Genomic DNA, 26,116 nt, shown 5'->3' with positions numbered 1-26,116 from the left:
TCAGAAACCCCTCTTATGCCATTTGTCCCATAAGTTATGATGCCCTGAAATAGGGGGACTATTTATAAAAAGTGCTGTAATGTCTACATGGTGAAACCAAAATGTGGCCACATTCTACCCTTTTTCAAAAGGATACTTCCAGCAGGATAGTGCGCCATGTCACAAAGAACAACGTTTACTCCTTATGGCCAGTATAAAAACTGCTGTGATTCTTTGCAGCATAGTTTCAACAAGGTGCTGTAATTATTTCTTAGGGATTTTGGCCCATGCTGACTTCATAACATCACTCAGTTCCTCCCCACTATAGCCCCATCTTCCAGTTCTCAGCTGAGAGAAGTGGAACTCGGCGTGGTCTTCTGCTGCTGTAGCCCATCTGCTTCAAGGTACGACATGTAGTGCATTCCAATATGCCTTTATGCACACCACTATTGTAAAATAAGCTGTTATTTGAATATTTATTGCATTTCTGTTTGCTTGAACAAGTCTGCCCATTGTCCCCTGACCTCTCTCATTAACAAGATGTTCTAAGCCATAGAAAAGCCGCTCTTTGGATTTTTTTGTTTATTGCACCATTCTCTGCAAATGCTAGAGACTGTAGTGCATAAAAATTCCGGGAGGGCTGCTGTTTCTGAGATGCTGGAGCAACCGTTTCTGGTACCAATAATCATACCATGTTTAAAGTCCCTTTGGTCACAGATCTCAGCCATTCTAATGTTTGGTCAAACAAAAAACTAAACATCTTCACGATGTCCGCATGCTTTATACACTGAGATGTGGCCACACAATTTGTTGTTTGGAGGAGCAGGCTCTTTGCGTTAAAACAAGCAGGTGTAACAAATAAAGTTGCCGGTGAATATGTGTGAGTATGTGTGTGTGTATACATATATATATATATATATATATATATATATATATATATATATATATAGAGAGAGAGAGAGAGAGAGAGAGAGCGAGAGAGAGAGAGAGCTACAGGAATAAAACAGTCATTATAATTATCTGTATTTTTATTTATATTACCATGGGTTTTTTTTTTACTTTGTTTTCATTTACAATTGTTTTGATGAGTCAGTATTCCTTCCTTTATTCTAAAGTTTTATTTATTATTATACAACATCTTTTCAGATTCTTGAATATGTCCATTCTGTTTTTAAACAAAGATTATTTTTCTTTATGAAAACAATCCCAACAACTGCTGTAGTTTGAAGAGGAAATGTCTAAAATTGTGTGAACTCATCTTTCTTTTTTTCAGTCAAACTCATTGGTTATTTTTATACATCCTTTTGAAATCGGCTCTGTTCTCTTTCCTCCACGATTGATACTAAAGTAAACAGAGTGCTGTTTGGGTCCAGAAATTTAACAAGGGGAATATTGACTCCTGTCTCTTGAAAGATGAGGTTCTGCAGAGTCATGGCCACCATTGAGTCGACACCCAGAGCAGCCAGTGCTGTATCATCACTCAGCTCTTCAAAGTCTACATTGCAAGTCTCACGGATCGTGGTCCTGACACAGTCCCCTGCCGAAGAGGGTGTAGGTGACAGTTGGGCTCTGGGTTCTGTGCATATGTTTCTCAGTTCTTCATTTACCAAAGCTGATAGACGTATATTCAGGGAGGTGTTTTGAGACAGAACATGATTTCTAAGGTTTTTGAAGCTGAACTTGCACACAACCTGTTGAGCACTGTTTTGCAACAAACATTGCTCCAGACCATCATGAAATTCTGCCACATTCATCACTATCATTCCCTTTGTCTCCAAAAATCTCTGCAAAGAATCCTTGTTCAATAGGAGGCCCAGGTTCAAAGCCCCCCAGTTAATAGACTGTGCAGCCAGTCCAAGCCTCCTCCGATAATGGCAAAACATGTCCAGGAAATAATTGGCAGCGGCATAGTTTGTTTGAGTGGAATTGCCAATGAAAGAGGAGATGGAAGAGTAGCACACAAAATAGTCCAGTTTGCAGTGCATTGTTGCACGATGGAGATTTAAAGCACCATTAATCTTTGGCCTGAACACTTTTTCATAGTGTGACTTGTTGAGAGTTTCAAGTAGACCATCATGCAGGACAACAGCACTGTGAAATATCCCTCTAACTGGACAGGAAGGAAACCTCTGTTCAATCTCAACGACTGCCTTCACAACCTGTTCTGAAAGGGAGACGTCACACTGTATGCTGATGATGGACACGCCGTATCGATTCTGCAGGGTGAATATCTCATTCTGCAAATGAGATGAAGACCTTCTGCTTAGAATGGCAATGCATCCACCTCCTCTTTGAGCAATGAACTTCACTGTTTCAAACCCCAGCCCAGAAAGACCCCCCGTCACTATGTACACAGACTTCTGCAGGAAAAGTTGTTTTGGCTTCTCTTGTATTGGAAGGTGAGATACCTCATCCTTGGTTTTTCCATCAAGCACAACTATGGATGTGGTGTCTAAGCAAAAGTAGGATTTTGACACCTGAACAGGCAGGCAATCAATGCTTCCGGAAGTCTTTCTTTGAAAGACAATGTTTTTCAGTACCGGAACTTCAATCAATCGCATTGATTTCAGCCAGCTGTAGATCAATCTTTTTTGCTTCTTTAGGTATGCTTTCTGGAACAGATGAGCCACCTGAACAATCTGAACACAAACATTTTCACTATCTGTTCTTAACATGTTTCGCAAAAGAATAGGTGGCATCTGGTTATCATACACTAAAACAATGTTTCTGGCAGTAGAAACACTGCAAGCTTTATCAACCAAAGATGCATCAAATGGAGGCAAAAGGACAAATGCATCGCACTTGTTCGCATTTTGTAGCAGTCCGCTAAGTTGGGTCCCTACAATGACATTCCACCCTAACTGATTTGCGGTAAGCATCAGCACCTGCACCAGATGTGAATCCGGTTCAAGAGAAATAATGGCCAACTTTTTCTTTTCTCTTACTTTCGGAAGGACACAATGCAAGATTTCCCATGCAAGGACAAAGAAGGAAATGCATGGTACTTCGTTGAGAAATGGAAGCTTCTTTGTTCTATAGCATGCAGCTTCTGGAATCACAACCTTTGAGGATGCAGTAATGGGGTAACATGAAACAATGTTGTCTCCCAATTTCAGTTTCCCCACATCCTTCCCGACAGCTGTAACAGTTCCACTGAAGTCCAGAGCCAGGAGTTTGTGGTTCTGTGATACGTGTTTGTTCCAGTACATGGTCTGACCAAAGTTCAGATCAGAGACACTGACCGGGAAGTAATCTGATGAATGAACACAGATTTTACTCAGTTGAACCTCAACAGTTTGGTCCTGTATTTGGTCTCCAGGTTCACTACAAGGAATTGCAGACAGCTTTGTCATTCTATAAGGGTCAGCAGTCTGCAGGATGAGATTCTCAGACCCTGAAGAGTAAACTACCCTTTCAGGACTCTCAATGGTTTTAATGGGAGTGCGAGTGATTGTACTTGAATAAATCTGACCATTGCTTATCGTCAGCTCTGAGTATTTGCTGGCTGGATAGGAACATAAAGTGTGAGCTAACGAACTGAGGTCTTCACTTGTCATAGAGGCAAGATCAATTATCTGGAATGACAAACCTAAAAGTTCAGCTGCGCAGGCTCGAGTCATGCCAGAAATGACGAAACCTGGACTGATACGGTCTACCGTCCCCTCTGCTGATCTGTAGGTTATAATTCTGATAGTGTTGGTGTATTTGGCAGCGTTCAGTGCAAGAACAATTTCACGGAAAAGCTCACAGCAGTCGACCAGGTGATCAAGGATCATTTCTGTTTTCAAGTCACTGAGATTTTGAAGGCCAGAAATGAACAAAACATCTTCAAACTTATTGACACCATCTGGAACCATGAATTCAGTAAACAATTCTGTAACTTTGAAGTTGGATAGTTTTCCAAGTTCCTCGAACTGGATGAAAGTAGAACTTGAGTGTAAATACTGCCGTAAAAAATCAGCCACCCCTAACTGATCAGCAAAAACTAAGGCTTTTGGTTTGTGACAGGGGCTGACATCCTCAGTGGTGGCATGCTGCTCATTGTGAAAGAAGAACTCTTTAGCAACAGAAGAACCCCCTCCCATTAATGTGATCCTCACATGTCTCAGTTCAACTAAAACATGACCCTCTTTGTCTGTGAAACAGCCACATACCTCAAACCCATCAGATGTCTCTCTGACTGTTCTCAGATATATGACCATTTCATTCTGCAGGGGACCAGACACAGTGACACAGCCCATGGCAGATGGGAATCCAGGCCTTGATGAAAATCTATTCCCGGCTACAACACCTATCATCTGCATAAATTGATCCAGCACTATAGGGTGAACATAGTAGTCCTGCAGCTGCCTCATCATTTCATCTGGAACCCTGAAGTTCGAAATAGCCTCCTTGAACTCCTCCCCATAGTACACATCTCCCAGCTCTCGAAAGACTGAACCATACTGAAATCCTGCCTGAGAGAGGGCTGTGTAGACCTGCTCCGCCTTTATGACTGATTGGCATCTTTTGAACACAAAATCCAGAGCGATATTCTTTTGCTCAGGAGCCATTGATCCATTTTTCCATTCAATGGCACCTGAGGCATAAGTAGCTGACTGAGAATGTATTTTAAATTCTGCTGTGTCCTCTGATGGTGCAACCTGTACTTTCATTTTGGGGGAGGTCTCACTGAACAGATATGGACTTTGGAAACTGATACTGAGCTGCAGTGAGCTAAGAGACACATTTGACTTAATACTGGCTATGACAGAAGCTAGAGCCAGTTCAACATACAGAGCACTGGGGGCAAGGGCAATGCCATTGTGTTTGTGTTCACTTAGGTACTTTGTTGCACCTGAGGAAAGATTACAGGTGAACTCTGTGCTGTTGTGCTTTGTGGGTCTTATAATAGGGTGACGGTTACGAGACATTGTTTCATTGCCCTGCCTCACTGTTTCAAAGTACACCTCCTTCTTTACACAATCAAATTGATACCTTGGGAACGATGTTGGTGGTGCCTCATGTCCTTTATAGAGATGTTCCCAATTTACATTCACCCCCAGCTCAAAGAGTTTTGACACCGAGGTTAGCAGTGTCTCATGGTCTTTATCTGGTTGCGCAGTGGGGAGCACAGTGATGTCATTCCCTAATGTCTCCATGATGTTCCTCTGCAGGGCCCTTCTTGGACCTATCTCTACAAAGACTACGTTCTTCTTGTCTTTGGCTACTGATCTCAAAGCTTGTTCAAATGCGACAGGCTCACGAACATTCCTGGTCCAATATTTCCCTGAGCTAAAATCCCCTTGAGAACACTTCTCTCCAGTCACAGTGGAAAACAACTCTGCCTCCATTTCATTCTCTTGCAAAGATCCTACACTGCCCTGTATTTGGTCCAGGATGGGATCCATCATATGACTGTGGTAAGCAGCAGGGACATCTAAAATGTGGAGGAACAGATTCTTGTCGTTGAAAGAGGTCTTCAGCTTATGGTGAAGACTTTCGACTGCATCTGCTTCACCTGATAGTGTGCAGGACTGAGGGCTGTTGAAGGCAGCTAAGCAGACTTTCCCTGAGTAAGCAGGCAGGAGCCTCAGGATTTCTGATACGGCTATCTTACTGACAACAAGCATCTTCCCTCCTGTGACTTTGCTCTGCAACATACTGCGGAAATAGATCACCTTTACTGCATCCTCAAGAGACAGAAGACCAGAGCAATGGGCAGCAGCAACCTCTCCTACAGAGTGCCCAAGAACAGCATCAGGTCTGATACCCCAGTGCTTTAGAAGACTGAAAATGCCAACCTGGATAGCAAAGAGAATGGGTTGGACAACATCAGGTTTTGAATAATCATCATTGTCATAGTCATTTTCCAGCTTCTCCAAAATGTTAGTGCTTTTGTAATTATGGAACAGGTTCTCAACCTCTTTCATTTTGTCTCTGAATATGGGATTCTCTTTCAACAGTCCCTTGCACATGCCTTTGTAGGTCACTCCATTTCCACAAAACACAAAAACTAACTTTAAACCTGATTTGAATGGTAAAGTGCTTTCGCTCAGCGCCGATCTGAGTTTTTCCTGTAGGTTACTGCGAGAGGATGTCAGAAACACTCTTCTATACCTGTGCTTCATGTGGCTTCTCCGACATGCCGATGTATATGCCAGAGATTTTAAATCTACTGCATTGTTTGTGGCCAGCTCTTGACTTGTGTCTGCAATTATCATTTCAAATGACTTTTCAGAAGCTGCAGACAACACAAAGAGTTTTGTTGAATCCTGATTGGTGGGTATAGAATAGTCCACCTGCCTGTACTCTCTGACTATGGCATGTGCATTGGTCCCTCCAAACCCAAAGTTATTGATACCTGCAGCCCTTCCTGCTGGGCCAGTCTTTTCCCACTTCTCTACTCTAGTGGGAATTTTCAGGTTCAAGGCTTTGGCATCGATGCTGGCACTGTCCTCAGAGTAGAATAGAGAGGGAACAATAGTTTCATAGTGCATCATCAGAAGCACCTTGATGAGTCCTGCCACTCCAGCTGCTGACTCAGTGTGCCCAATGTTACCTTTCACTGAGCCAATGCAGAGTGCTTCTCCTGGAGGTCTGGTTTTGGCAATGGCTCTGGAGATGCTGCCTGCTTCTGCTGGATCTCCTGCTGGGGTTCCAGTCCCATGAGCCTCTATGTACTGAACATGTGATGGATCAAACCCTGCAGAGTAAATTCTGTGGAGCAGCTCCTCCTGCTGGGCCATGGACGGCCTGGTGATTGGACTGACAGTGCCACCATCCTGATTGAGAGCAGTTTTGCTTATGATGCCCCACACATGATCAAAGTCCCGTAGAGCCTGCACACAGGACAACAAAGGAAAATCATGATGTCACACAAGAATTTAATGGCAGTGCCACCTAGGCTCCTTTCATAGCTACACATAGATGTTTATAATCACTTGATAATGGCTGGTTTAAAATTTGATTTCAACACAAATGAGCTACATCTGTATCGGAAATACTTGAATACTTCCATTTGTTTTTAGAATACTGTATATTACAATAGAGGACTGTGTGATACAGCAGTTTAACAACTAGTCACCATTTAAAGCAGCATCAGGAATCTGGATAAGGAAAAACCTGTGTGTCAATTTTATTGTAATTTATTTCCCACTATCCCATCGTGATTGGATAGTAGCCACCAGACAAGGAAGTAGTTCTTTTTTAAAAGGATAGTGGCCAGACTACCCTCTCTATGTATATTTCACTTTATTCCTAAGGGGAATCAGCGAGGGTAACAGATAGAAATGTGCTCACAGTACAGAAAGTGGCTGCACTGGGAGACTCATATATGAGCTGAAAGTCAGCTGCCCAACAGAAACTAACTCTCCCCCAAAAACAAAAAGTGTTGAGAATATGTGGAACAGCTTGCCTAGTCATGTAATTGAGTTCCTAGAGGCGTTCATATTCTTGATGTAAAAGGCTTGATGTAGTGCTGGATGCGCTCTAGTTTGTAGGTAAGTGGTGAATGTAGAAGGGCAGTATTATGTGTTCTTATGTTCTTATAAACACAGTATTACTGCCTCACTTTTTTCAGTGGCTTGAGCAGGATGACCCCACAGCCTTCCCCTCTCCCATAGCCATCTGCTCTGCTGGAGAAAGGTTTGCTGGAGCCGTCGGGTGAGAGCATCTTGGCTTTGCTGAGAGTGACAAAGATCCGTGGCTCAAGGATGCAGCTGACCCCACCACAGACAGCCATCTCACAGTCTCCTGGAAAAACAAGAAGGGTAGCACAACCATCAACATGACATCACAAACAGACAGAATACCACCACAGACAGATTTTCCTTCTGGGTCAGTCTATAATTGCTGTCACAACATGTCAAAAATGTACAGAAAGGTTTGAGTTTAGTGTTGTTTTGTTTGCCCAAAAAACTAGCTTCTGAAAAATTGGATTTGATACTTTATTTTAATGCAATTAACAGACAAGACATTAAACCATGGTCTTGAATCACTGTGAGCATTATAGATCCCATGTGTCCATATGTTTTGAAGTGAAGTACCAAAGAGATCAATTAAAAATAATACTAAAAACTAAGAAAAAGGTTCAACAGAAAGAACTAAAACTGCTATAGCTGTGTGTAAATAACAGGCAGCCTTACCTTGTCTAACGGCTTGGGCAGCGTAGTGGAGAGCCACTAGAGAGGAGGAGCAGGCGCAGTCGATAGCAAGCGAGGGTCCAGTGAAGTTGAAGGTGTAGGAGATCCTGTTGGCAGCTATGCTCATGCCTGTTCCTGTGCCATTGTAGTGGGTTATGGTGGTTGGGCTGTTGCTCAGAATTGTCTCGTAGTCCCTGTTCATGAGTCCTAAAAGAAATAGTTTTTGTTCAGGAAATAAATTTGTACAGTTCAAAAGGATTCTGTGAACAGTGAGATGCACTGAGCCATTAAAAACACTAAATGTATTTAAAAGTTGGCCATAGGGCTGGCATTCTTGAACTGCCACATTCAGACAATGATAGCCAAAATCATGTCCCCTGACCAATGAAAGACCCTTTAAGAAGGCATTTTTATCTCACTAAAAAACGAAAAGTTTGTACCAATGAAAACCCCAGTTCTGGTTCCACTGGCCTTCTCCATGGGTATCCCAGCAGTCTCCAGTGCTCTGTAGGTGCACTCCAGCAAGAGCTTCTGCTGGGGATCCATGAGGTCTGCCTCCGTCTCAGTGATTCCAAAGAACTTGTGGTCAAACTCATTCAACCTGGGTATTAAATTGTCCAGCACCTTTATTTCACTACTGCATTGTGTTTCTTTGAGATACATTGAGATTTGTGTTGACTTGCTGCTCAATTCACTATGTTACATTTTAAGGAAATAAAACTAACAATTGATTTACAAAGAAAAATGAAACAATTATTTCTATCAGAAAATCTCTAAGAGCACATTGTATGAACAATTTAAATATGTTGGATATGACATTAATGTAAAATTATATTTTTGGTTATTATAAGAAATAAATCTCAGCTGCATGCATTTCATAAATATGCAGTTCAAAAAATATAAAGGTAACTGTAGGGAACTTGTAGCTTACCCATCAATCAGGGCTGCTTTGGCAGTTCGTGTTTTTCCAGCTTTGCTGTCATCAGAATCATACCAGAATGCTGGGTCAAATCGGTCATCTGGAATTTGCACTGTGCAGTTCTTTCCTTCCAGCAGAATCTTCCAGAAATTAGTAAGTCCTTCACCTGGCAGATGTAGGAGTATATTTACTGTCACTATTAGATCACCATCCATTTGTTCTCTAGGCAATTAAAAAAGTTATTCAAAATATGCCAATCGCTGTTATAATTTTGAAAATTATCCGACATTTTATGTTGCCAAAATAATTGTGACAAGGCTACCATAGAATGTTGCATTTGATTTGCATTGTACTCTGTTTTAAGAAATCAAATTACTTTTTATTTTTTTTAATTAATTTTCATAATCCTCAGTTTAATTTTCACATTACCTCAAGGTTAATTGTAAAAGCTACATAAGGTCATTGCATTTGTAATTTACTATGCCATTAAATGCTGGGGAGGTAAATAACAACAATAATAAAAATAATAATAAAGGTAGGGTTGTAGTCTAGAAAAACGTGCTACACAGTTTTTAGTCACCACAACCTTACTGCAACACTGAAAAGTTGCAAAAATGGCACCTTGCCCACCTTGCGCACCTTGCCTGCCCACCTTGCCCACCTTGCCTTCAGTTAGATGGATTACACAGATGTGTAAAGCTATGCCTAAATCTTCTTTTTAACAGGCAAAGTAGCCTACATTGGTACACTGGCTGGCACGACTACACACAAACATTTCTTAATACAATATGAAAAAGCACAGAGAAATCAGATCAATAGCTGAACTTGGTGACTGTGCTGTCATTTGTTTTAAGAATTTAAAATATCTTTTAAACCTGCCTTTTTGACGTAAGTTTGAGTTGCCTGAAGGATATTAACTAACTGTACAATATGATGCCAGCATACAGTGAAATAAATCACTGCAATTTATTTCCCCAAAAAATGCAGCCTATATTGACGACTTTCTGAATGGCAGATACCTCACCTCCAGGGAAATTGCAACCAATGCCCACAACAGCAACCTCTTCACCTGAGTCCGCCATTTTCAGCTTTCACTCCTTAACAAAATTAAAGTGTGAAAATTATATTTTACACAACTCACAGGATGGAACATATTTAAAAACTAATTTATCCATGGCTGTAGCATTCAATATCAACAGAAATGGCAAAAATAAATAAGAAAACACAAATTGTGCATTAAAAAATATGAAGTGAAAATATGAAGAAAATACGTATAAGAGTAATTCATTAAATTAGGAGACAGATTCATGGTGATATAGTAAGCAGACTGTTAAATGTTCGGATTCCATGCTTCCTGTGATGTAAGAGTGAAGTATAATTAACGAAGGATGTGTAGAACTCGTTCACTCCTACAGGATTAACCCCAAAAAGAACACACTGAACACACATGAGTAATCTGCACCTGTTGCTACACAATGAAGCCTCTGCGTGCCTGTGGAAAAAACCCATTAAATGTTTCACATTAGGCTATCGATATTTTATATCTTAACTCACCGAATCGCAACAAAGATTAACATAATTCCATTACCAAACTACTGGAGTTTCATGCTTCAAGCTTTTGAACATCAACTTTATGTATTTAAGTACAATAAATGTACATTTCTAAAGTATGGGCATTTACAATTAACTACTTTTATCAGATAAAGTTATCAGAGAATTGTGTCCCAACCTTTGACTAAAAACATGAAGTATAATAAAAGTATAATAAAATATAAACAATAATCAAATAAAAGCAAACAAACTGGCCAGATTTTCACCGTGTCTCTGCTTAACACATTTATAGGACACTCTTAGCCATAGCATCTGCTAATTAGGTACATTCGGAGCGACGCTAGCGTCGCTCCCTCCTAGTTTATGAGCCAGTTCCCCATTCCAGTCTGTGCTCTCCCCCTCAGAAGGCGCTTCCAGCGACGTGGCCCCCCCCGACAACGGAACCCCTCTAACCTCTGCTACCCCCCGCTGACCCCCTGTGAGAACTTCACGGTCACAGGGGGACTATGGAACTGCCAGTCTGCTACGCGCAAGGCAGACTTCATTTCTGCCTATGCCTCCCTCCAATCCCTGCAGTTCCTTGCCCTCACAGAGACCTGGATCACACCAGACAACTCTGCCACTCCTGCTGCCCTCTCATCCTCCTACTCCTTCTCCCACACCCCCCGGCGATCTGGCCGTGGTGGTGGTACTGGTCTACTGATCTCCCCCACCTGGAAATTCTCTGTTCTCCCCCTCCCTGACCTGTCCATATCCACTTTTGAATTCCATCCTGTCTCTATCACCTACCCTGCTAACCTTTATATTATTGTTATTTATCGCCCCCCGGGGCCCCTGGGAAGCTTCCTGGATGAGCTAGACACCCTGCTCAGCTCCTTCCCTGAGGACGGCACCCCGCTGATCCTCCTCGGAGATTTTAACATCCACCTAGAAGCCTCCCAGTCTGCTGCCTTCCTACCACTACTTCACTCCTTTGACCTCTCCCTACAACACTCTCCTCCAACCCACAAGGCAGGCAACCTCCTAGACCTGATCTTCCTGAGGACCTGCTCCAGCTCCAATCTTACGGTTACCCCCCTGCATACGTCTGACCATCATTTCATCTCCTTCTCCCTCCCCCTCTCTCCACACCCTCCCTCTCCCCCTCCCATCCCCACTGTCACTGTCCGCCGTAACCTCCGCTCCCTATCACCCTCTTCTCTTGCTCACAGAGTGACTGCCTCCCTCCCCACTCTTCAATCATTTTCCAAGCTCCCCACTAACTCTGCATCCTCCACCCTGACGTCATCTCTCTCCTCAGCACTCGACTCCCTATGCCCCTTCGTCCCTAGGCCAGCACGTTCATCCCCTCCCAGTCCATGGATGTCTGACATCCTGCGCACCTCCAGGGCCACCCTCCGCGCTGCTGAGAGGAAGTGGGCCAAATCCAGGGACCCATCTGACCTCTCAGCCTATCAGTCTCTCCTGAAAGAGTTCTCTTCTTCTGTCACTGCCGCTAAGGCAAAATTCTACCAAACCAAAATTCATAACTCCATTTCTAACCCTCGTCAACTTTTCTCTATTTTCTCTTCTCTCCTCAGCGTGCCACCTCCTCCACCCCAGTCTTCCTTCACTGCAGATGACTTTGCAGCATTCTTTGACGAAAAGATTGCAGACATCCGCACCTCCTTTGCCCCCTCTGCGTCCTCCGCCCCCTCTGCGTCCTCCGCCCCCTCTGCGTCCTCCGCCCCCTGTTTCTCCACATTTTCTCTCCTCTCAGACACTGAAGTCTCCCAGCTTCTGCTCACCCACCGCCCTACCACCTGCGCCCTCGACCCTATCCCCTCATCTCTCCTTCAAGCAATCACACCAGACATCCTCCCTTTTGTCGCCTCCCTCGTGAACTCATCCCTATCTTCTGGATGTTTCCCCTCATCCTTCAAGAAGGCCCACATCACCCCGCTGCTGAAGAAACCCACACTAGATCCCTCAGTCATTCAGAACTACCGCCCGATATCTCTCCTCCCTTTCCTATCCAAAACACTCGAACGTGCTGCATCTAACCAGCTCTCTGCTTATTTCTCTGAGAACAACCTGCTTGATCCCCACCAGTCTGGCTTCAGGCCTGGCCACTCGACTGAGACTGCACTCCTCTCGGTCAGTGAGTCACTCCATGCCGCACGAGCAGCCTCCCTCTCCTCTGTCCTGATTCTCCTAGACCTCTCCGCTGCATTTGACACTGTGGACCACTCTACCCTCCTGTCCTCCCTGGCAGCAACAGGGATCCGCGGCACCGTCCTTGACTGGATTGAGTCCTACCTCTCTGACCGCTCCTTCCAGGTTGCCTGGGCGGGTAAGGTATCACCACCCCGTCCCCTCACCACCGGAGTTCCCCAGGGCTCAGTCCTTGGTCCCCTTCTCTTCTCCATGTACACCAGATCCCTTGGCCCTGTAATATCTGCCCATGGCTTGTCCTATCATTCCTATGCCGACGACACGCAACTCTTTCTCTCCTTCTCCCCATCGGACACACAGGTCCCCGCCCGCATCTCCGCTTGCCTGAGGGACATACAGAGCTGGATGGACAATCACCACCTGAAGCTCAACCCGGGAAAGACGGAGCTAATCTTTATTCCTGCTCTATCCTCTCCCCTCCTCGACTTTTCCATTTCCTTAGGGGACACCGTAGTGACATCATCACCCTGCGCCAAGAATCTTGGAGTGATGATGGACAACAGGCTGTCCCTCTCCAACAACATTGCAGCAGTAACCCGGGCATGCAGATTTTTCCTATACAACATCCGCAGAATCCGCCCCTTTCTCACCACCTACTCAACCCAGCTCCTGGTCCAAGCAATGGTTCTATCCCGCCTGGACTACTGCAACTCTCTTCTGGCTGGACTACCGGCATCTGCCACCAGACCCCTGCAGCTCATTCAGAATGCTGCGGCTCGTCTGGTCTTCAACCTCCCCAGACACTCCCACGTAACTCCCCTGCTCACTACCCTCCACTGGCTGCCTGTTATAGCTCGCATCAAATTCAAAACATTGGTTCTAGCATACCAGGCAGTCAAGGGATCAGCCCCAGCATACCTTCAAAAGATATTCAAACCCTACATGCCAGCCAGATCCCTCCGTTCTGCTACCTCAGGACGCCTAGCACCTCCCCCTCTTCGCACCTGCACTTCCAGAACACGTCTCCTCTCTGTTCTGGCCCCACGATGGTGGAATGACCTCCCTGTGGAGGTCAGAACAGCTGAGACTGTGACCCATTTCAAACGACGACTGAAGACCCACCTCTTCAGGCTGCACCTCTCCCCATCCCTTCCCCCCCTGTAAATGACTAAACTTAGGGTTGTAACTAGGCAGCTGTTTAATAGGTGACTTAGTTGATGCGCCAGTCTTAACGACTACTTGTATTTTTATTTTTATTTTTCCATAGATTGCGTTGTTGCCGTTCTCGCTGTTAGTGTTAATCAGTTTAACCACCAGGGTCCAGGTTGAACTATGCGGTTGTTCCCTGTACTTGGACCGGTACTTCTCTCTAGGGGTTTCGTCATACTTGTTCCTGGTTATGGTTATACACTTTGTTGTACGTCGCTCTGGATAAGAGCGTCTGCCAAATGCCTGTAATGTAATGTAATCTAACATTAATATGTAGCCTACTTATAAGCAACAGTGCCGATAAGTAATCAGGGTCACAACCAATAATAATAATCAGTACATAATCTTACAACAAAAAGCAACATAGATGAAACAAACATTTCAATTGTTTACTATATATTGTTGCATGGGGACGAGACAACATTTTAGAAATTGAATTTTACATTAATCTTGTGTATTTCTTATGACAATCATACAAAACTCCAGTTCGTGTTTTTGTGGTTAACTGACTCAACCTGTCACTGGCTAGCTTTGAATTAGCCAGATTGAAAAACAAAATATAAGATAAGACCTTTGTTTGTCCATACATGCATATGTAAATATGCCCAAGTATTGATGTAAAGCTAATACTTTTTACTCCAAGTAATTGGTATATTTTGAAAATCTGAAAACCATAACAGGACGCTATTACTGCTAGGATGCTGCCAATGACTGGTTCAGCTTTATTTAAATTAGCTGCAAGGTGAAACAAAAATACAGTGTTCGAATTACGGGGGGAATTGGGGAGGGTCTGACTCTGACCCCCCTAATTAAGACTTGGACCCGCCCCCAAAAGAGGTAAAAACAACAGGTTGGGGGGGGGTCGAAACATTTATATATCCTCCTTACCTGTAATCGTAAATATTACAATATATTTCCCATCAGAGGCGTCATTAGACACCAACCATAGTGACACCACTGACCTGTTGTTTTTACCTCTTTTAGGGGGGGGTCCAAGTCTTAATTAGGGGGGTCAGACCCCCCCCAATTCCCCCCATAACCCTGAAAATAATACATATAAAACCATTGTTATACTATGTACAGAATTATATGTACATATGCCCAAGTATCATAGAAGTAAAGCCAATGTTACTTTGGACAAATAATTACATATGATGAAACAAAAGTGTAAAACCATAACAGGATTCACTCACTAGTGAACATTATGCTGCTGCTAGGATAAAGTTTTAAATGAACTGGATAAAATAGGTGCCACAGATTCCATGACATTCCCCATGTTTTGCCATTTCCACAATTTCCTCTGTTTATAGCGCTGTTGGTTAATGTATTTTTACTTGGGATATTTTTTGCAGCCTGAAATAGAGAAATGTGAAAAGGGAGAAAAAACAGAATGTTTTTTTTTTTCATTTTTCTCCCATTTTCTCCCCAATTTAGTCTTTATACAAATTCTCCGTGTGTATCACATTCCTGGTCGATGCGCTATCCTCTGTTGGTCTGGGGAGGGTGTAGACTACCACATGCCTCCTCCGATACATGTGGAGTCACCAGCCGCTTCTTTTCACATGACAGTGAGCAGTTTCACTGGGAGAGTGTAACGAGCGCGGAGGTTCACGCTATCTCCCCCAGATCCCCTCCCTGCTGAGCAGGCGCCCCGACCAACCAGTAGGATTCGCTAATGCAACGATCAGGACTCATACCCTCACCGGCTTCTCACCCGTGATCACTGTCAATTGTGAACCCGGGTCTCTGCAGTGGTAGGTGAGTGCTTATACCTCTACACTACCCAGACGGCCCTGAAAAAACAGAATGTTAGCACCAAACTTACGGAGTAGAGCTGTAGAAACATGCAGCTATTGCCGTTGAGTGACTGAACATTGGCATTGAGATTTGGCTTTGAGCCGTCTACTGATGCCCCTTCGGTAGGTAAGATTGCAGAAGATATTGTTCTTTGGAAGCTTGTATACACATGCATTTTATGACTAACAACGGTTGACTTTGCTTTGAAAATACTTGTTTATGTTTCCAAACAAATACCAAGCTCCTATATACGTGTGAACTGAAACATTACACAAGTTAATTTTTTGTCCAATGGCAAACTCTTAATATACTTTTCAGGCAGCTGCTATAATCTTAAACTGTGCGATTACAACCTGTTATGAGAGTTAGCCACTAAGTGGCACTCAGGTTCCAAACACGATGCAGCAGTCGCCGTAAAACAGGAAGTGACCGATGAAGAGGCACGTGAATACAGACGTTCGGTTATGCACTGCAGCATTGTTTTATTAGCATGCGGTTTCTAAACATCGACCTGACTGGATATATCTTTAACACAACCAAAATGTACAGTATCCAATACTGTAGAAAACATCTCTTTCCACTTTCTGTAGGGGATGGACACTTGAGATTAAATTTAAATGTTTTAATTTTTAAATTAAATGTTAAATGAGATCAGATTTATCTACTATTAGGACTTGGTGAGGACTAAATGAGAATGCTCTATGTCATAATATGTGAAAATCTATGCTTCTGTGCATCTATGACACAATGCCTTATTTCTGCAATACCCAATCCAAACAGATTCCATATATTTAGTTATAATCATAATAATAATAATAATAATAATTATTATTATTATTATTATTATTATTATACAAGAAATTGCCTGTGCATTTCCAAATAGGGTATTTGGCTTTGGATAAACCCCCAATTCATATCCATCTGGTCCCCTTTCATTTTAAGGTGCTTTTCATACTTTGAATATAATCTTACAGTGTTTAAAAATAATGCAGGAACACAGGCACATGATCATCTGGAAGATTAAGAAAGGTTGCAAAACCTGTATTATTATTCAAAGATTAGGTCAGTATTTGCATTTAGAATGCTAATCACATTTGTTTATTGCATCAGATTCCTCTTACCATTTCAGGGTCAGTGAGCTACGAAGTTACCTGTTCAATCTTAATTGTTGTTAGGGTGTTGTGTTTATTAGGGGAAATTTGGTATCATTTTTCTCTATCTATTTCTGTGTAGTTTTGAAGGGAGATAAGTCGGGAAGCATTACTATTAGTTTTTGAACCAAAGATCCGACTCAAAAACAGACAAACCAGGACAGGATACCAAAAAAGACCGACAGAGACAGAAAGTCACCTTTGCAGATTGAACAAGATACAGAATAGGTTGAAACACTGGTTTGAATGCAGAGGAGAACAAACTGGATATTTAACAATAGGTGAAACTAATATAAAACAAGAAATCAGTTAGCACTAGCCAGTAAGAAGAACAGAAAAGGAAGTACTAGACATAAGGAAGTGAAATAAAAGAAAATAAACCTGGATAAATTATTTAGAGAATACAAAGTAATCCCACAACACAACATACATTTCAACCAATGGAAATGTAACAGTCTGCAGTCTCTGACCCCATAGCACAGAAGTCAAATGTAATCTCTGTGTAGATCACCTGTGTTTGCTGTCTCACACAGAACAAGGGCAACAGCAAAACCTGGCTTTGTTACGAGAGCACTGAATGACCTGGCAGTAAACTTTATAAAACTAAAATAATCATCTGTCAAAAACTGATTTTTCAGCACTGCACTAGAACACACCTTAAATAATACATGTGTCTGAAAATCAGGTTTAGCATGAGTGTCAGTGCATTATAAGGATAACTTGTAAAGAACTCTATAACAACTAAGGGAAGACTTTACAAAATGAATATGCCAATCACAATGTTGTCCAAACTCTTTAAGAAAAAGTTCAGGAGATGATAAGAGATAAATAAAAAGATCAAGATTGACTGTCAGGCCGCAAACACACCCCCACTACTGCCTGTGAAGTCCTGCTTTTTCATAGGAACTAAACAAGCCACATCACATTTTGTTAAAATATATTGTATCAATTTTGTTTTATGATTACATCTGATGAACCCATAAAAACAATAAAATTCCTTGAGTGCTGTTTACCCTCCCTTATGATGCATGCTAATATAGAAATAAAACTGATGGATTCCATTGATGTAATGACTAACAGTAATTACTGTCCAGATTTGAGGAGCCAAATGTTACAGAGTCGAAAGGACATTGTGAAGCCTTGCAAGATTGCTGGTTAACATTCAATTTCTTGTTATCAAGCACCCATGACCTAGTGCAACAACAGGAAAGTGCCTTTCTCTTTTGATAGGTACCAGCAGTTCTTTCTTAAACAGGTATTTCTTTCCTGACTAACAACTGTCGTGGAAATTACCTCATTTCCCCCGGTCGGTGAGAAGAGTCTAACAGACTTACCCAAAATATTCGGTTTCAAATACCTTTATTCAGCCGAACAGGAGAATTCACAGAGCAACAACGTCTCTGAATGAATGTTCTCCAAACAGTTGGAGCATTTTATAGGCTACACTTCAAAGTAGGTGAAATTGCGTGTTCTGCAATCTCAGCTTGAACAGGTGCTTTTGCAGTTCCGGTAAAAATGTTGGATTTCTAGGAAATGCTGAATTCTCACTTCCTCAAAGCTATATATGTCACAGTGACTTACAGTGGGCTCCAGAATTATTAGCACCCTCAATAAAAATGTTGAAAAAAGCTGCATATAATAAATCACACAGATAATAATCTATATGTTATGTTCAAACATATGGGAAAACTATATACTTTTATTTCAATACATTTACTCTCATGCTTCAATGTTATTTTATTAAGTAATCTGAATTTTCTGAAAATCATAGGTGCCATAATTATTGGCACCCCTAACAATTATTGTAAGTAAAACCAAAAAAAAAATTAAATTGGCAATACAATTTTACTTAATTTAGTTCATCTCAGTATAAAGGAACTATTGTGACATTCCATCAGGTAACAAGCATACAAAATCCCTTTCATCCATCAGCATGGGAAAAGCCAAATAACTGTCAATTCAGAAGAGACCGATTGTAATTTATCGACACAAGTCTGGTAATGGGTACAAAAAAAGACACAAACGGTTAAACATACCACTTAGCACTTTAAGGCAATACTAAAAACGTGTAAAACATGGAATGGTTGCAAATTTGCCAAGAAGAGAAATCAAGTGCATGTTGTCCATTAATAACCCAAGGATCACTGTTTAAGAATTGCAGAGATTGGTTTGTTTCTTGCGGTCAACAAGTCTAAAAAAAAAAAACATAAAATCGCACGTCCATACCAAATGACTCTTTGGTAGGGTGGCACGAAGACAGCCCTTACTGAGCACAATAAACAAAACCAAGAATCGGGAGCTTGCCAAACCTCATTGGAATTATGACTGGAAGAGAGTGTTATTGTCAGATGAGACCAAAATTGAACATTTGGCCATACACACCATCGACATGTTTGGTGGCACACTAGTTTACACATGTTGGGAAATAAATCTTATGTCAATAACTGTTTTATTTTTTAGTTAAGAAATTGTTTTTAGCATTTTTTGTGCATATTTATCAAGGGTGCCAATAATTCTGGAGCCCACGGTATAACAATGGAGAAGTGGAGAGACAGTTTCTGTGAAGAACAGGAACATGCGCGGGAGGGGCTATGCGCTCTGTAACACCGGATAGTGAAATAATACCGGATAATGTAATAACTTTTCATAATGTAATGACTTTTTCATTTAGAAGGACTACATAATGTAATAAAAAAGTATAATGTAACAACTTGCCAGATAATGTAATAAATATGTTGTTACACGGATAACGCAATAACTTTTTCGGGATAATGTAATTTATTACATTATCCAGTGGTTGTTACCGTTAAATTTGCATACTGCCAGAATACATTTTTGCTGTAAAAGTGATGGGTTTTGGAGCCTTCGGGTTCATAAAAAAGTAACAAAAAGCATAAATTACTGATTTGAGCAATCAGGGCATCTTCACTATCAAAAGACAGAGGTGCTTATGCCCATGATATGCACTTTTGTACGTCGCTTTTGATAAAAGCGTCTGCTAAATAAATAGTAAGTGTTCGATGTCTTCTTGTTGTACCTCAGGTTGTCAGTTATTGTTTAACTACGTTGCAGCCAAAGCCAGTTTTTTATTTATAGAGCACATTTCATCCAAATTTGCAACACAATGTGCTGAACAAAATGCCTTAGTGCAGGGCTGCCCGTCCCAGCTCCTGGCGATCTACTGTCCTGTAGGTTTCATTCCAACCCTAACAAAGCGCACCTCATTCAAAGCATAGAGATCTCATTGAGCTTCTAATTAGTAAAATCAGGTGCGCGAAATTAGGGTTGAAATAAAAACCTATGATGGTAGATCTCTGGGAACAGGATTGGGCAGCCCTGCCTTATTGAAACGGATGTTATCCGGTTAAGTTGTGACGTTATTCATCCAAAATGTTTTACTCACCGGATAATGTAACAACAACTGGATAATGTAATAAGAAAAATTGACATTATCCGGAATAAGTTATTACATTATCCGTGTAACATATTTATTACATTATCTGGACAGTTGTTACATTATCCGGTTTTACATTATAAAGTCCATCTAAATGAAAAAGTTATTACATTATGAAAAGTTATTACATTATCCGGTATTATTACATAATCCGGTGTTACAGAGCGCATAGCCCTCCCGCGCGTGGTCCTGTTTTTCACAGAAACTGTCTCTGCGCTTCTCCATTGTTATACGTAAGTCACTGTGACATGTATAGCCTCGAGGAAGTAAGAATTCAGCGTTTCGGGTAAACAAGTCAGTTTCCTAGAAATCCGATGTTTTTAACCGAGCTGCAATAGCGCGGTTAATATACTAATATCCATATGATGTTTTCACTTCATGATTTAAGAAGGCCAAAGCATTAGCCTACATTACACACTGTAAAAAAAAAAAGGTTCTATATGGAACCAAAACGGGTTCAATAGAAATGTTTATATATGGCCCCCAAAAAGGTTCCTAAATGGTTCTATTTTTTTCAATGGCACACGTATATGTTTTGGTTCCATATAGAACCTTTTTTATTTTATTTTTTTTTTTACAATGTATAGCCAGTATGACCATATGTGGCTATTTCCTTTGCTGTCACTGTGAGGATGGACGAAAGACAAGCAGAACTCTTCGATTTCATTTACATTAGCAAATCTTCAACAGCCATTTCCTCAAAACTGTATATTGCCCATAGGGTATTCAATTTATCTCAACTTTAACAATAGATACAGCTACATCATTTTACATACTGCTTCTTAAATGTTATAGCTAGGGCGTGTCAGAGACTGTTTTTTAAATATGTTTTGTCATTTTCATTTTATGTGGCATTTTTTCAGTAAAAATAGGTTAAAAAAAACGTTTACTTCAGCATGTACATATTGTTTTTGGAATAATTCATTAAAAAAACAATATTTTGACAAAAGCCTCTGACAAGCCCTAACTATTGAGTTATTGATCACATTTAAAAAATATCAGTGCAGATTTTTTCTGTTGAGCTCAAATATTGAATACCTTTTATGCAAATTAGCAACATAATGTGCTGAATACAATGCCTTAGTGCAGGGCCGCCCGTTCCAGCTCCTGGCCATCTACTGTCCTGTAGGTTTCATTCCAACCCTAACAAAGCACACCTCATTCAAAGCATAGAAATCTCATTGAGCTTCTAATTAGTAAAATCAGGTGCGCGAAATTAGGGTTGAAATAAAAACCTATGATGGTAGATCTCTGGGAACAGGATTGGGCAGCCCTGCCTTATTGAAAAGGATGTTATCCGGTGAAGTTGTTACGTTATTCATCCAAAAAGTTTTACTCACCGCATAATGTAATAACCACTGGGTAATGTAATAAGAAAAATTGACATTATCCGGAATAAGTTATTACGTTATCCGTGTAACATATTTATTACATTATCTGGCAAGTTGTTACATTACCCGTTTTTACATCATAAAGTCCTTCTAAATTATTACATTATGGAAAGTTATTACATTATCCGGTATTCTTACATAATCCGGTGTTACGGAGCGCTTAGCCCCTCCCGCGCGTGGTCCTGTTTTTCACAGAAACTGTCTCTGCACTTCTCGATTGTTATACGTAAGTCACTGTGACATGTATAGCCTCGAGGAAGTAAGAATTCAGCGTTTCAGGTAAATAAGTCAGTTTCCTAGAAATCCGATGTTTTTAACCGAGCTGCAATAGCGCGGTTAATATACCAATATCCATATGATGTTTTCACTTCATGATTTAAGAAGGCCAATGCATTAGCCTACATTACACACTGTAAAAAAAGGTTCTAAATGTTACCAAAACCGGTTCAATAGAAATGTTTATATATGGCCCCCAAAAAGGTTCCTAAATGGTTATATTTTTTTTTAAATGGCACACGTAGCCTATATGTTTTGGTTCCATATAGAATCCATTTTTATTTATTTTTTTGTACAGTGTACGCTCCAGGAAACAAGCTTTTTAACGATATATGATTCAACCAGGTCAGTTTAAAAACCGCGGAGGCATTTAAGCATAAAAGATGCTATCATAAGCTTATTTTATGCTTCGTGTTCTTGACGATGGTGTTATATTATCACCTAAATTAACTATTTATAACGATTATTTACCTTTAGTTTGTTCATTTTATGAAATTATAGAAGTTATAGATGCAAAATATCAAAAAAATATCACAATTGACATATGGAACCAATATTATCGTTTTTGACGAAGCAATCCGCATTCCTGTAAAAACTGATTTGGGGACAAAGAAGTTTTCTGATATTTGCGCCAAATGAAATCGCAGGTGCGTCGCGAATGCAATATTAGAAATTATGGATAACAATAACGATGAAATGGAACAAACCAGCATCACATTTCCAAATTATAGGAACCAATCAGAAGTGTATTTTCTTGGCTCTGCAGTCGGTGGAGTGAAACTGAATGAAAATAATGTTGTCGAAAGTGCTCAGGCAATAAGACTATATTAGCCTACTATTTAAAGGAAGATGAAGTCAATCGACAGAGAGTCAATTTATGGCTGGATGAATTTCTTAAAGTCTTATCAAATTACCCAGCTGCTACGGAAGCAGATTGCATTCACACACACACACACACACACACACACACAAAGACACCTTATCGCGTAATTGGGTGATTCTTAGACTACAAGCACTTTCATGTCCTTTGGTCATATTTTTAAAAATACATATAATTTTGTACAATTCCCTCTCTCTTTGTTAAATTAACAATAAAACCATCTTAGAAACTTTTTACCATGTGTCCATTATGATTTTTTCTTACTTTTCAACAGCCTTATAGGCTTCAATATCACTGTTTTGCCCTTGTCCCACACCCAGACTTTTAAAATTAAACAATGAAAATAAAGTGTAAAAATATAATTTATATGAAAACATTTAATGTTCCTGAACAAAGTAATACTCAAATAATAAAAAAACATTTTAGTATTTAATGTGAGACAGTTGTCAATATTATTTTTTACACAAAATATAGTTGTCTCACAGTATCACCATCATTTCCACCACAGCAATGTAATTTCCCTTTAAAAAGTCTGTATGAGAGATTGTTTAGGTGGTTGTTAAGGAACTAGACAGTGGCAACGGAGCACATGTCTGATATGGAGGAGATGTGCATTTTCATGTACAGCTATTGAAGAAAAATCAAGGTAAATATTGCTTGAACAGACAATATTTTTATTGTATGTCATTTCCAAACATGCTGTACCTTCATGGAAGTTTGTAAGAGGATAGATTTTTTAAGTTAAATAAGTGTATTTTGCATGCATCATATGCTAGCTATCAAATCAAAGCTAATATGTCAAGCTACCTTGAAGTTTTTCACAAAATACTGTGGTACCTCTGTGGTGGAACTTGTACTTTGTGCAACAGGTGTAGTGCATCCTCCAACTCTTATAAATATTGGAACATACCACATTACTTCATCTACACTTGCTGAGGTTATAAAGAAATCGACAGCTGGACTAGCATAGTTCATAGAACTGTGCCCTGTGAGTAACCTTTGTTCTATTTCATATGGGGACTATGCTAGTCACATTCTAATAGATTAGGGATTCAATGTCACCAGGTGAGAGAGGCCTAAGTGTAGTAGTTGTACTTGTGCGTTCCCTCTGCCCCCCCTCCCCAGGCTGAATAGTAGTGGTTGAATGTACAGGGGCCATAGGAAACTTAACTGTGTAATCAGAATAGCTATCCCAATTATCCCATGCAGGTTTCCCCCCAAAATTGTTGGTTTTATCATTCTCATTGTCTAATTCAGCCACTAATCCCTCAGGAAGGGGTACCCCTACCGCTGCTATGTGACCTTGCATGATATCTACTGCTCTCTTGTATTTTCCTACACGGTCTGAATTGCTAGTGTGAGTTCCGGGAGTCAGATTGGTACATTTACTAATCAAGTAATCATACGCCCCTTGTGCACAATTTAAGTCATTGACTGTTTTCTCTAGTGATGATTCTGAAGATTCTGATTATTGTCTTCTATCTGTGCAACCTCCTGCCTCAGCTTTATTTGAATCCCCATGTTAAGTGTGGCATTCGCTTTATAACTTTTAAGAGTAACTGCATTCTCTGTGACTTGCTGTTGAAGAGTATGGTTTTCTATCTCTACAACGTCTAATCTCTTTTTAGTCATTTTGTAAGATGCCAGAATCGCTTTCAATGCTGTAGCAATCTTCCCTTTCTTATTTTTAGGTACTTTTGAGTAGTTTTCAGACTGAGACGATGCCCACTCGTAAGGCGCGTCTTGGTTTTCTATCCCTTCAAGCACACTGCGTTTACCATGTTTAGCAATGTACCTAACCACAAGGTCTTCCATCCTCTAATTTATAGTTGGCTATCACACAATAAACAAACAATATTGCTAAACCAGCGTTACTCGAAAAAAAAAGAAAAGAATTCGTAATCTAGTCACGTGAATTAGTGAGTGATATTAGAATAGTTTTTTTACTACTCAGAGTACACCCAATTTAAGAATCTATGTCCCAGTACTTCGGAACCAATAAATTCTACAGACCAGTTACTTTAGGTCTGTGTTCTAATCGTTGCGTTATCTAGTTGCTTTAAGATAAACAACAGCTACCCTGTTCCTGTACTTCGGACACAGGTCGAGGATTCCAGTTACTTTAGGAATACTATTTTAGCATAAAGGTCCCGGTGCTTCGGGCACGATTGATTCTAAAGACCAGTTACTTTAGGCCTACTTGTATCTACAAGTTACAACAGTGCCACACTCTGTCGGGCACGGTCCAGTTACTCTTAATTCCAGTGCTTCGGAATTAAAACTCCTACTGCCAGTATGAAATGATGGTGAAAACAAACAAAACTGTCCCAGTCCTTAAAACTCTTTTCTAGATTTTTTTTAAACGAGGGGGTTCCCTAAAATACAAACCAGCAGCATAAAAGAAGAAACCGCGTTTCTTACCTTAGTGTCCCAGGTTTTTTCGGAATTCCTCGCTGGGTGGCTCACCAGTTGTAAGGAAAAAAGGACGTCTCTCGAACGTGATGAAAATGTACAAAGTTTATTTCCAATACCGGCAGTGACAAAAGCGCACGAATGACACTTTGGATTCAGCAGAGTCCGACTGAACCACGAACCTTTCCACAGTCTGCTTCTTATTCGTTTTCAAAGCTTTGATCAGGAGTGTTGAATACACCTACTAAGAAGGATATAGTCAGTTTCGAACACCTATCAGTTAGGCCGTAGTGTATTGGCCGTCCTGTTGTTGAATTGAATTAGCACGTCTGTTGACTTGGATGGTTCCCAATCTCTCACTCCCGGTCGCTATTCTACCATTGTACCAACTGTATTGTGATAATGATAAGATCAAGGGGATGTGTGGGAAAAACAGGACCCAGCCTGGGCCAGAAGAGCTGGGTGTTCTCCTCACACTGTTGAATATTTCTTCAAAATATACACTTCACAGAGTCTGATGCAACTGGATTTATTGCAGGCAATTCAAATATAACATGCAAGAACCCGGGCTGATCTGCGCATATCAATACAAACACTCTCAAAGCATTCCACAAGACACTTCACAGAAAACACATAAGATGCACACACACACAGACAAGACACACACACACAGACAAGACATACAAGACATTCAAGACATACAAGACATACCAAACTCCCCTGGGGCCGAACACTCCCATTTATCCTATCTTGTTAGCTCCTCCTGTTGTGGACAGGCTTGGGCTTTCCCACAGGTTTACATCATTATACTTGACTCTTC

General features: G+C 40.9%; 1 protein-coding gene across 1 annotated transcript; it reads right to left on the bottom strand.

Annotated features, from left to right (window-relative positions):
- Nucleotides 1-1,029: 1,029 nt before the first annotated feature.
- LOC118224885 (phthiocerol/phenolphthiocerol synthesis polyketide synthase type I PpsD-like) lies at nucleotides 1,030-25,684 on the bottom strand. Its single transcript, XM_035412710.1, has 7 exons — nucleotides 25,306-25,684; nucleotides 10,046-10,118; nucleotides 9,034-9,187; nucleotides 8,543-8,703; nucleotides 8,106-8,309; nucleotides 7,532-7,713; nucleotides 1,030-6,800 (listed from the first exon to the last, which is right to left on the bottom strand). Exons 2-7 carry the CDS (start codon nucleotides 10,101-10,103, stop codon nucleotides 1,272-1,274), a joined length of 6,288 nt encoding a protein of 2,095 aa, XP_035268601.1. The 5' UTR covers nucleotides 10,104-10,118; nucleotides 25,306-25,684; the 3' UTR covers nucleotides 1,030-1,271.
- Between the last annotated feature and the right edge of the window lie 432 nt (nucleotides 25,685-26,116).

The sequence above is a fragment of the Anguilla anguilla genome, chromosome 4, assembly GCF_013347855.1.
Source record: "Anguilla anguilla isolate fAngAng1 chromosome 4, fAngAng1.pri, whole genome shotgun sequence".
Taxonomy (NCBI): Eukaryota; Metazoa; Chordata; class Actinopteri; order Anguilliformes; family Anguillidae; genus Anguilla; species Anguilla anguilla.
The sequence above is the reverse complement of the archived record's forward strand: the minus strand, read 5'-3'. Positions and strand labels throughout refer to the sequence as shown.